This window comes from Prunus mume, linkage group LG1, assembly GCF_029339155.1.
Source record: "Prunus mume cultivar Tortuosa linkage group LG1, ASM2933915v1, whole genome shotgun sequence".
Classification (NCBI taxonomy): domain Eukaryota; kingdom Viridiplantae; phylum Streptophyta; class Magnoliopsida; order Rosales; family Rosaceae; genus Prunus; species Prunus mume.
Window position 1 is genome coordinate 19,985,225 of NC_142698.1, and position 11,801 is coordinate 19,997,025.

The 11,801-nt window shown below is 38.9% G+C and overlaps 2 protein-coding genes and 1 pseudogene across 9 annotated transcripts; 2 read left to right on the plus strand and 1 right to left on the minus strand.

The window, feature by feature from the left end:
• The first annotated feature begins 3,366 nt into the window (after positions 1–3,366).
• Positions 3,367–5,513, plus strand: LOC103318819 (uncharacterized; annotated as a pseudogene). The gene is made up of 3 exons (XR_016123215.1): positions 3,367–3,528; positions 3,971–4,513; positions 5,201–5,513. The product of XR_016123215.1 is annotated as an uncharacterized LOC103318819 (transcript).
• Positions 5,514–5,768: 255 nt separating this feature from the next.
• LOC103318820 (protein FAR1-RELATED SEQUENCE 5-like) lies at positions 5,769–7,771 on the plus strand. Of its 5 annotated transcripts, none has more exons than XM_089043949.1 (4): positions 5,769–5,966; positions 6,386–6,944; positions 7,043–7,138; positions 7,443–7,771. In XM_089043949.1, the coding sequence occupies exons 2-4, from the start codon at positions 6,501–6,503 to the stop codon at positions 7,641–7,643; spliced, it is 741 nt and encodes a 246-aa protein (XP_088900075.1). In that variant the 5' UTR covers positions 5,769–5,966; positions 6,386–6,500; the 3' UTR covers positions 7,644–7,771. The 5 variants fall into 5 exon arrangements, with proteins under 5 accessions (XP_088900075.1, XP_088900078.1, XP_088900076.1 ...); XM_089043952.1 differs by having other exon boundaries at positions 6,438–6,944; XM_089043950.1 differs by having other exon boundaries at positions 6,478–6,944.
• Positions 7,772–9,085: 1,314 nt separating this feature from the next.
• Positions 9,086–11,784, minus strand: NPQ7 (antigen receptor-like protein (DUF565)). Of its 3 annotated transcripts, none has more exons than XM_008220261.2 (3): positions 11,518–11,784; positions 10,550–10,725; positions 9,086–9,760 (listed from the first exon to the last, which is right to left on the minus strand). In XM_008220261.2, the coding sequence occupies exons 2-3, from the start codon at positions 10,720–10,722 to the stop codon at positions 9,316–9,318; spliced, it is 618 nt and encodes a 205-aa protein (XP_008218483.2). In that variant the 5' UTR covers positions 10,723–10,725; positions 11,518–11,784; the 3' UTR covers positions 9,086–9,315. The 3 variants fall into 3 exon arrangements, with proteins under 3 accessions (XP_008218483.2, XP_008218482.2, XP_088900263.1); XM_008220260.2 differs by having other exon boundaries at positions 11,569–11,781; XM_089044137.1 differs by lacking the exon at positions 11,518–11,784 and having other exon boundaries at positions 10,550–11,511.
• Positions 11,785–11,801: the final 17 nt, after the last annotated feature.

Genomic DNA, 11,801 nt, shown 5'->3' on the forward strand with positions numbered 1-11,801 from the left:
AAACGGGCCACTATCATCGACACGTCTCGGGACGTAGGCCAAATGAGTCACTCTCGTCGACACGCCTCCGGATATAGGCCAAACGGGTCACTCTCATTCGACACGTCTCCGGACATAGGCCAAATGGGCCACCCTCATCGATACGTCTCCACATAGGCAAAACATGCCTCAACCAGAAACACTCAAGCGATTCACAAGATACTATGCAAATTGAAGTTGAAAAAATAACTGAAATTTCCTTAGTAAAGTGACCAACCGCCAAAGTTCAACAAAAAGAATACGGTCAGGCAAGACCAATTACTCTAAATGAGAAAGCAGACTACAAAAGCTAAAAAGAGATAAAGAAGTCTTCATCTATTCCGAGACGCCAGCCAGAGATCCACGATCTGCAGCCACTTGTCTGTCGATCACCACACTCTCAGCCTCCACCTGCTCGATCCTCAACGTCGCCCCCACCTCCTTTTTGAAGGAGAAGAAATGTTGCTTCCTTTTGTTTTTCCAAAAAGACTTGGGAAAGTACCAAGATCGCCAGCCTGACGGATTTGATGAACTAGCTCAGCACAAGTGGATGGACTTGACAGAAAGTTCGTCTGGCGGATCGACACGCCTGCATCCTCTGCAAGGGTGGACTTGTCCACCTTAGGATCATTGCGACGTTGCGAGAAGAGCCTTCGCCCATCAAATGACTCTCTTGCTTTCTTAGCCTCTGTCAACCTCACTTCCAAAGGAATTGGCGACGATGAATCCACTCCATGCTTGACTGCTCGTGACTCAACAGTTGAAACATGATGGTTGGATGGATGAGCAGACTACCCAGATCGACTTCCAATCTTCGATTGGTACAAACGACTCAAATTTCGAAAGGAGCATCCGCATCTCTTTGCTCTTAACAAGTGAGCTAGATCGCGCACAGACTACTTTACGGAGCATATCACGATCTCCAAACTCATCAGGCTTGAGCTCTCGAAGACTGACATCAACCTTCCTCTTTTAGGGAAGTTTAGCAAAACACTCCTCATGTCCAGCAGGCAAATCATCAAGGCTCGGACCATCCTGCTTCCATCTATTAACATCCTTAGCAGGGGGCAGTCCACCAACTTCCTCCTGATCGTCGCCACAGACTCGACTTACTTTGGGATGCACGGCAACTCCTCTCTTCAACAAGCAGTACAAAATTCTCCAAGATCTTTCTCAATCTAGAAAGTAGAGAAGTTAAGTTTGCGATGTAAGAAAGAGTGAAGAGAAGCCCTGTATTTATACAAGTTGGACAACCCGGGTCAAGAAGGAATCTCAAGCTCTTTCATACTGGGAATCCAACTCCACAACATCAGAAGCCTACACTAATTGAGAATCCGATATGCAAAAGGAGTCCAACTCACAGAAAGCCTGCACTCGGTTGGAGGGTCCGAAAAAATAATTTCATCTCCTACATGCCACACAAGTGTCAGCAGAAGTGGGGCATTTGTGGGAGCAGATATTTTGTCTCCAATCACAGCACGCCACGTGGAAAAGAATATTATTTCTTTTAATTAATTAATTGAACCAGTTTATCAGGCCAATTAATTAATTGGGATAAATATCTTAATTAAATGATATTATCTTTATTTAATAAGATAATATTATTAATTAAGATATTATCCTAATAAAGAGAAGATAATGTCATTATCTCATATATTATCTTCATAAAAAGAGATAATATCATTTAATTCAGATATTATCTCCATAAAAAGAAATAATATCATTAAATCAGATATTATCTCAGTCCGACTCGATCCCTACGAATTTGGGTAGAGAATAAACTCAGCATATTCTCTACGAAACCCTAGCCCCGAGACTCCTATAAATAGATGACTTCATTCATCATTCAAGGTACATCTAAACATACTCCTTATACCCGAGAAAAATACGAAGCTCTTTCTCCCTCTCCACTCTCCATATTTTCCCACACGGCTCTGCCACCACACACTCTGCTTGGTTTACACCCTACATAAACACTACTCCGTACCTTTTGCTTAGCTATTGTTTTTCTACAAACACTGAACTAACTTAGGCATCGGAGGGCCTTTGGCCAACACCCCCCGGGTGTGGTATATTTACTCAAATCTGTTTTACAGGAATCAAGGAAGAGAGAGAAGGAAGATCGAAGGTTGAAGGATCTAGAAGCGAATATTCTCTCGTGAGATTATTTGCACAAAAGATCTCTAAGACATTGATTTAGGTTTTGAATAAAACCAGCCACACATAGCATTAGCCAGAGGTCCAAAAATTTGTCAACCACCGTTGTTGCTTATTGATTTGGGTCTATTGGGGGAGGAGAGAGTGAAATTTGATACAAACATATCTCCCAATTGAAATTGAAACCCATATTTAGGTCTGCCTGGCGAAGTGTACGGAGGAGTCGGCATCCTTGAAATGACAGTGATCGCACAATCAAAACTCAACCCACAAAAAAAAAAAAAAAAACTCAAAAATAAATAAATATATGCGGCACAGGCAGGGAGGGATGGAATCTGGTGAGGCGAAGGAGGACCACGTAACGGCGGAGGAGGACATTCTCTTTTATTCTTTCTTTCTGGTTTTGAATTTTGGAAAATTTGCGTTTTCAATTATAGCTCGTGTGTACTGGGATCGACGAGAGGGTGGCTCGGGGAAGGGGAGAGAGAGAGAGAGAGAGAGAGGGTGGCTGGAGTTCCAAGAAGACAGGGGAAGGGTTGGTTTGGTTTTGCTGGATCGGAGCTATGGGGAGGGTGGGTTGGAGGTTAGGCTAAACGGCGATGGGATATCGGAGAAGAAGATGGTTTTTTTGGTTTGGGGTTTTTAGATTTTTTATTAGTTTTTTATTTTATTTTATTTCTTATGCGGAGTCCACGTCAATTTAAAAAAGGGTCCCACAGATGCCACGTAGACATATAACGATTTTTCTAATGATCTCGCTAATGAATGGGGTAAATTGTAGATTTTCCGTGACATTGAATATGTACTGTTAAATGTACCCAAAATTGAGTATAAACTCGTAAATGACCTTATAGATTGAGAAGTTTATTATAATTTACCCTAATAATTATTATTACTTAGTAAATAAGGGAACGGGACTTGAGTTTTGGTAATATTTACTGTCAGCGCTATCATTAATAAAGCATCTCTTTCAATAAAAATAAATAAATAAAAAAAGAGTAATTGAGGGGGGTTTAAAAAGGTTGGGTATTGTTGGGCTTTGGGCAGGCCGAAGAGGGAATTAAGATATGTTGGGCTTTGGATTTATTTGTTTTATTTAAAGTCTTGGCTGAGAATCGAAGTCCACACTCTAGCTCTAGCGGCCCAAAAACAGAAAATGTACACAACAGGCCGGGTTACACAACGAGTCCTCTCTGATTGACGATAGAGAGAGAGAGAGAGAACAGAAAACAGCTTCCTTTCTCTTTCTCTTTCTCTTTCTCTTCCTCTCAGTGGGTTGCGTTCAATTGGGTTTGGTGGCTGTTACTAATACTATCCTCTTCTGGTTCGTTCAGCTTTACCATAGATCAATCAGTAAGTTCTCTTTTTAAAGATTCCTTATTTACAACAAACAAGAATCTGATATTCGGTTGATTCATGGTGTTTTTGTTTTCTTCTAATATGAACGCCAAAGTGTGTGTGTTTGTGTGTTGCTCTTTTTACCTCTTTATTTCTTTTTAATTTTGTAGTGTTGGGTCTGTAGCCTGTGCCTTACACACACAAACACACACATTTATGTTTATCCATTTGAGAATGAATGAGCATGTGATTGTGATGAATGCAAATCATTGAGATGGAATATGCTGATTTCTTGACCCTCCTAGTCTAGTGTAAGTGTAGCCCATCTGATCTGACCATTTTGTTGCTTAATTCAAGGTGAGAATTTATGTCATGGAGATGGGCTTTTCTTGTATTATGTTGCTTTTGTTTATTTTTGCTTGGCAATGGCTCAAACTCAAAGTTTATGTTTTTGCAGTGGATTCTGTATTTGATACAGAGGCTCAAAACGGGGTCTTAGATAATTCAGCAGATGTTGAGCTTAGATTAAATCATGATGGTGCAATTCTAGCAACTTGTGTTGTCGAGGAGGGTTCCAGTCTTGGGCAAATTGAGCAAGTGGGTCTAAATTCTTCAAGAGTGGAACAAAATGCAGTTGAAGGAGACGAACCATATCTGGGCCAGGAATTCGACTCAGAAGCAGCTGCACATGCATTTTATAATGCATATGCACTGAGAATAGGTTTCAGAACACGTGTGAACGATCTATCTCGTTCTAGGGTCGATGGCTCCATCATTGCTCGAACGCTAGTATGTAACAAAGAGGGTTACCGAGTGGCTGATAAGCGTGAGAGAATGAGTGTGAGACCTCGACCCCCCACTAGGGTTGGTTGCAAGGCAATGATTTCAGTTAAGAAACTGAGTATTGGAAAGTGGGTAGTTGCAAAGTTTGTCAAGGAGCATACCCATACACTGTCTCCAAGGGAAGGGTAAAAAAGGATCGAATGATCCATCTACTACGGTAACTTCTCTTTATTGTTTTCATTATTTTTTTCCAGTGCGGTGTTAGTTAATGCTCTTTTGAATTGATTAGGGTTTTAAATACTTGTCTCAGTGAAATGCATGTTAACTAGCATTGTTTCTCAATTTGGATGCTATAAGCTTATCTGCCTTCTGCAGTATCTTTATCGGGTGAGAGACCCCATGGAAAACAATTCTTGTTTAGTTAAAAATTGATTGTTCCTATATCTGTATGTTGTGGAACTATGGTTGGTTTTCCCTTTTCCTTGATATTCAAGTCCTAATAAGCACATTCACTAATTCTCATGTCCCCATGGTGTCTGTCTGGCCTTATGTTAAGTCTTGTGTTTCACTCGACTACATGCATATTGAGGGTGTAATTTTAATGTTCTGAGGGTGGTTAGTACTTTGCTGAAAGTTTTTAAGGAATAAATGAAATCATTAATCTCAAAACTTGTTGGTTTTGGGAAATATGCTATGTGTAAATGAGATTTGCAGTTGAAAGTGTAAGCCTGTTTTTCTAGCCTCCCTTTTATTCAGTAGTAGCATTGTTGTTCAGTAGTAACAAAGAAAGATGTGTTTTGGAGTTCCATTATGCAATCTGTCCTTAATTAGTCTTTCACAACAGTCATTCATTCATCATGTCCTCCTTTCTTAAGGACTTATTGTGCTTGGTTTTTGCTTGCAGGATGAACAGCTGAAAATCAAAGAATTAACTCAACAACTGCTGGTTGAGAGAAAGCGGTCTGCTTCATATAGAAAAATCATAGACCTCCTGTTCAATCACATTGAAGAGCACACTCAAAACCTGTCGCAAAAGATCCAGCGCATAACTGATAATCTCCAAGAAATTGTGTCATCTGAGGGAAAGGGAAAAGACCGTCGAAATGCCCCCTAGTCTGCGTTTCGTTTTGTAATGTAAATGTGAAATCTGTAAATTGAATTTTCACACTTTGCCTTCTCAATCTATTTTCAAGTCATGTTACCGACCTATCAGTTGATATGATGGTGTGTATTTCCTTTCCCGTTTCCTTTTCTATATGGGATGGATGGCTGTTGATCAAAATAATTTTTTTGTTCAATTATTCAATAGAATCGAATTAACATTTACCTGTTAATTTAGGATTAATCGTTTCGTTCCCTATAATTATTGGTTTGTATTTGTATAAGGGGGATGAGTAGAATAACTATAAGAGATGTGATTCTCAGAGCAGTTGGCTGCCAATGCCATGTTCGAGAGAATAGAACAGTTCGTATCAACAAAAACACCCGACCCAGTTCCCTTAGAAAGCCCGACCCGTGGATAATATTGATTACATTATTATTACCAAGACTGAAATCCCAAAAGCCTCTTCCCTTTCGCTGGGACTGAGCTTCTCGCTTTGAAACAAACATGGAGTTCCCGCGGATCTGACCCGCCGGCATTTCGGGCTTCAGAAAAATCAAATGACTCAGTAAGTTTCAAATTCAGTTACTTTACACTGGTTTTTGAATTTCTCTCTCAATTTCAATTGCTTATCTTTAAAAAAAAAAATTCAAATATTTGATCTTGATTGTCTGTCAATTGGGTTTCCCAATTTCCTTTTAGTTTCTGGGTGTGACCGTGATTTTACTGTAAAAACTTATTCTTGTAATCTTCTTATTTCCCTTTGTCTTTGAATTATTGAGTATGGACTCTTTTTTCTTTTCACATTGTGTATTTACGTTGTTCGTTTCGTATGCTTTATATCAATCTGCTTGAATATGATATGATATGATAGTGACTTGTTTTTTCTTGGTCATGAATTCCACTGATACTACTGATTATAGAAAAAAGAACAATTTGCATTGCACTAGGATCCTCATGATTGATTCCATGAATGTTATGTTGCAGTGGATTCTGAACTTGATAAAAATATTAATGATGGGGTGTTAAATGATTCAAGTGATGCCGAGCTAAGCATTCTAACGATGGTGCATTGGTAGGAAGCTTTGTTGAAGTTGAAGAGATGTCTCATCTTGGACAAGGACAAGATGATGAAGTTACTCAGAATCCTTGTAAAGATGGATCAAGTGTAGTGGTCGAAGCAGATGAGCCGTATGTGGGTCAGGAATTTGATACAGAAGAAACTGCACAAGCATTTTATAATGCATATGGCATGCGTGTGGGTTTCATGACTCGTATGAACTACCTGGCTCGATCCAAACATGATGGAACCATCATTGGCCGGACTTTTGTATGCAACAAGGAGGGTTACCGGAAGCCTGATAGGCGCGATAAGACTACCATAAAGCCTCGGGTTCCCACTAGGGTAGGTTGTAAGGCCATGCTATTGATAAAGAAAATTAGTATTGGGAAATGGGTTGTTACAAGGTTCATGAAGGAGCACACTCATGCATTGACTGCCACTGCCAACAAAGGTCAAAAAGGATTGATTGCTGATCAAGTACCGGTCAGTTATTGTCCTCTTTTTCAGTTGTTAGTTATTGACTTAATTTGTTTGAAGAAATTTTTTCTCTTGCCTCATGAAATTTTGCCATTTTGACTCAGATTATAAACCAAATTGGACAACTGGAAAGCTTGGACACTCTTTGTATATGTGGAATTGATATGGGAATGGTCAAATATGTTAAATTTAATTGGCTGGTGAGACAGGAAAGCATTTCCTTTTTTATTATTTAAAAAGCTCAGAAACAAAATAATCGTTGTTTCTAGATCTGTCAAAGTTCTGGTTCTGCAATTTAATTTGATCCATTGAGGGGAAAGTTGCGAAGCCCTTAGTAAGTTTAACTCGGGTCTTCTTTTCAGGCAACCTTCTTCCTGGTTGCATATGTTTCATGGGTGTTTTTCATTGTCTCTTTGTTATTTATTCCAAAGAGTTGATTTGATTGACCTCAGTGTCAGTTGGGTAACTGTTACCCTATCTAATAGATGCGGAATGTGTTTGTAGGATGGTAAGAGAAAGATTGAAGAATTAACTCGCGAGCTGTTCCTTGAGAGAAAGCGGTCTGCTTCACTTAGAGAAATAGTTGATCTTCTATTTGATCACATTGAGGAACATTCGCAAGACCTGTCAAAGAAAGTTCAGTATGTTGTCGGCAAGGTAAAGGAGATTGAATCGGAAGGGAAAAAGCGCTATAACCTCAGATAGTCCTAGCATCCTAAACCTAATGTATACAGTCACATTAGCTTTATAATTTTATTTTGTTTTACTGAACAAGTATTACTTTGCATTGCAATGATAAATATGAGTCTAGTTGGAGGGAGATTCTCCAGTAAGTATGGGATATCTATTGTCTCTGTGTTTTGTTTCAATTGCCCTACTACTACCCTGTGAACAAATGCTTCGTATGGTATGGTTGGCACTTGGAACAAGCAAGCATGCTTGTATTCATTGATTTGTAAGATAAAGGTAAAGTTGTTTTTTCCTTTTCGTTTTAAAGAAAGGTTAAGTTCTATAAATGGATGATAATAGCTAGTTGAAAATTGCTGGATGATGAGCTAGGAAGAGCCCAAAGTAGGGCTGTGCCTTGTTAAGCTTTTTTTCTTTTCTGGCTTTGGCCTGCCTTGTAACGAAAAAAAAAAAAAATAGGCTTCCCATTCTCATTTTGTTGAATCACCATAGCTATTAGCTATCTTGGCTTTTGGTCAGTTTTTTTCTTGGGTCAAACTTGAATGTTATTTTTAGTTAAATTCCCACCACCAATGGTTCTTCACTTCTGCATGCATCTATGTACATATAAAACCGAATTTTGATTTTTGGCTTATCTTAGATTTGTTCTATTTTTGGTTTACTATATCTTTTCATCCCAACCTCTCACTGAATCAGCTTGTATGTATAAATAGGATTTGATCATCCAACCCCCCATATCGGTTAACCCTACAGCTAGCCCCTAAACCCTAGTATTAGATCATCCACATCAACTTTGTCACCATCCAAACCCAACCCCAACCCCAACCCCAAAAGCTGGGTAGCTTTCATTGAGAAAATTGATCCATCGAATCGAACCCTTTAATTAATTAATTAATCAGCTGAGACAAGACGAGAGGAGACAAGAGGAGAGATCAGAAATCAGATGATGGCAAAGGAGGTGAGATTGAGATACATGCAGAACTGGGGTGAAGTTGAACCATCCCTTCTTATATCCCACCACTACCAACACCACCAGGTCCAGAGATGTTCAAATAATTATCCGAAATTGGAGGCCATTATCGAAGAAGGATGTCATGCTCATGATGAGAGCTTTCAAGTAGTTGTACCAAAGAGGGTCTTGACATTTCTTCTTCCTATCTTTCTTTCTGTCATCTGTTACTTTCTCTTGTATACACGTTTTGAGGGAAACTTCCTAGTGATCCTGTGGACGCATAATTCAAGAAAATGAACATGCAAAAAACCAATAGAAAACCGTCTATGCAAGACTCGTTTAGCATGGTCCATGCCGTTATGGCAAAGGCAGCACCAAAATTAAAGGTGACGCCTCTCCTTAGAAAATAGTTTTATTTTGTACATTAAATCTCTCTCTCTCTCTCTCTCTCTCTCTCTCTCTCTCTCTATAGTGATAACTTAACTTCATATCTCTTCATTTCTCTCTCTAGAAACAAAAATAATAAATAAATAAAGAAGTTCAGGAAACAATAAACTGAGAGCTGCATGTACAGAAACAGGACAGACAGGACAAACTTTTATGTTCAAAACTGAAGTTGAGATTGGTGATCTTATGATACACGTGGATCTAGTCCGGAGTCCGGACAGGACAACCGACCAATGAAGCGAGGGTGGTTAAGTAGTTTAGTTCCAAACTTGAGGTGGATAAAAGCACCTTTTAACTACCCAACTTAAAAGCATCCACAAAGAGGCCTAAGCATACACCAGCTTTCCAGTAATTTATCATCATGACAAAAGACTTCAGCCTTCCACTTGATTGAGAGGGGGGCTTTCTATACATAAGCATACCAATACCCTCAATGGCAGCAACCACAATACCTGCAACCAAAACATCCCAATCACCAGTCTGCCCAAGGATTGTAGCCAATGCATTTGCCGTGTAGAAACCCAAAAGAAGAAGAAATATCTTCATGGGAAAATTTTTTCTGGCTAAATTCAGCTTCTCCAATAGCTGTCTTCCACCTGCAGTCACTATCCGACCCAATCGAGTGCGATTGAGATCAGAGCTGTTGCCATTGATGCCCTCTTGCCCACCATTATTAGGAACCCCACCTGTGTCCAAGGCAAAGGCTATTCTCCACCGATGCCTTGTTGAACGAAAACTGTGTCCGCATAACAGAAATAAGCAAGTTAAGAGGGGGCATCGATATATTCTTATAAAAGAAGAAGCACCAACAAGTATTTTATCTAGTCATACCTGGACCAGTATTATTCTTAAGTACAGTTTGGAGAACTTGGATTTGACGTGGATATATAATCAATCTACTGTAAACTAAACCAAAAAGAAAGTTCTATCAACTGTTGACTGCCCACAAAAGTTCTAAAACTGACTCAACTCATTCTCTGTAAGTGGACTAAGCAGAATCTATACTTCGATCTGTTCAAGGTCCATTAGGTCTATGGCCAGAGGATGAGAGGCAGCCCTCTCCCATTCCTTAAAGCCCCTAATTCTTAGCGAAGGCAGGATTTTGGTACAAGTTCCTAATATACAGCACCACGTTCAAAATTTGGGCATCATTCTGCACAATAATATTCTGGTCTAGAACTCGGAAATAGGTAGGAACAGAGCAGAGCGAAAAGAGGAAATCCAAAAATGAATGAAAGAATAACAGTCCTTGCCACAAGAAGGATGCATGCAACTCACTATTATTCAGAAGGGTTCAGGGATTTTATTAATTATTCCGGTGTCATAGAAATAAGAGAAATTTCAAATCATTTAAGATTCATAAAAGAAAAGATAATGCAGTCGACTTTAATTCGTGAAGAAACACAAACAAAGAAGAAAGAAAAACTCATGATGACCAATATTCAGGCTCAGACGCAGCATGAAGCCATATACAATACAAATCTTCATGATCTAGAAAAAAAACATTTGGTTTCATTATGCATACCTCCTTTGGAGTAATGGCACAGACTTTATGCCAATCTTTGAAGTTTGCCTGATGAAACTTGGTTCACTGCAACAGTTCTGGTTTGCAAGGGTTATAGGCGATCTTTCAGAGATTTGATTCTCCACTGCTAGTAAACTTGACTGTAGCGTTGTAGTTCCCATTCGACAGGCCATGAACTACAATTATAGAAAATAAATGGATACACAATGTGAACAGTGATGATCTCTCATAAGAACCATGACGCAATATGGATTATCTTTTAGTAGTCAAGGCTTCAATTGAACACTTTTGATTACTCAGTCATTGTTGAAACTAAGAATCATTAGGCCAAACTCTTAAGACGTAAGGAGGTTATTTGTTAGTCCACTGTGATTATGTAAGTATGATTCTGAATAAGATGGTAGGCAGCACATGGTATGGACCTCATCAAGCCCCAAGACCAGAACATAAACCTAAACCTTACTCCGTTACCCCTTCAAAACCAACTCATTCTTAAGGTTCCATCAATTTCCACAGCCACACTGGGCTCAAGCCACCAAATTTTTTTTATCTGAGTCGTCCAGAACCAAATGAAAATTAATAAAAGAGAACAAATTGCATAATTAACACTACGAATTTAAGAACCTAAGTTAGTAATTACTAGAATCCTTAAGAACATAAGTTAGTAATTACTAGAATCCTTAAGAACATAAATCAAACAAACACTAATGCAACAAGAAAAAATAAATAAAATACTTAACGTCACCTCAAAAAACCCATTTGCGCAAATACAATTAACAATCACCAGGAACCCAGATGATAAGAACCCCAAAGAAAAGGAAAATGTAACCAAAACTTGAAGAAATACCGAACCAACTACTAAGGATCCTTTCAAATAAATACCATAAAGAATAATAAATAACCCAGATAGCAGCAACTTCCGGGAAACAAATATAAATTCATAAAAGACAGATAAAAATATTACTCGCCCTGAAAAAGAAGAAGACAAGTAGTCAAGAAGAAAGTGGCGATAGAATTACAAGTGCGTATCTTTATGTCTTCATCAATGACAAATGAAGAGCAGGCAGGAGTGAGCTCGGTGATTGCCTGGACTTTGCAGGCAGTGGTTTCTGTTTTGTTGTCGTTGATAGCAGTGGATTGTGTTCTTAAATTGAGCAATCAGCAACCAGACCAGAGCACGAGACCCAGCATCACTCTAGTTGTTTTCTCTTTGTAAATATTACTCTTTTTTTCCATTTGTTTTTACCTTTTG

What these genes read in the sequence shown, in the direction of transcription:
- NPQ7 (XM_008220261.2), bottom strand. Translation starts at nt 10,722, where the DNA reads ATGGCCTGTCGAATGGGAACTACAACGCTACAGTCAAGTTTACTAGCA. An exon ending in GTGCCATTACTCCAAAGGAG is followed by an intron (nt 9,761 to 10,549) that starts GTATGCATAATG and finishes ATGCGGACACAG; the next exon opens with TTTTCGTTCAACAAGGCATC.
- LOC103318820 (XM_016792444.2), top strand. An exon ending in TGATTGCTGATCAAGTACCG is followed by an intron (nt 6,945 to 7,042) that starts GTCAGTTATTGT and finishes ATTTTGACTCAG; the next exon opens with ATTATAAACCAAATTGGACA. An exon ending in ATGTTAAATTTAATTGGCTG is followed by an intron (nt 7,139 to 7,442) that starts GTGAGACAGGAA and finishes ATGTGTTTGTAG; the next exon opens with GATGGTAAGAGAAAGATTGA.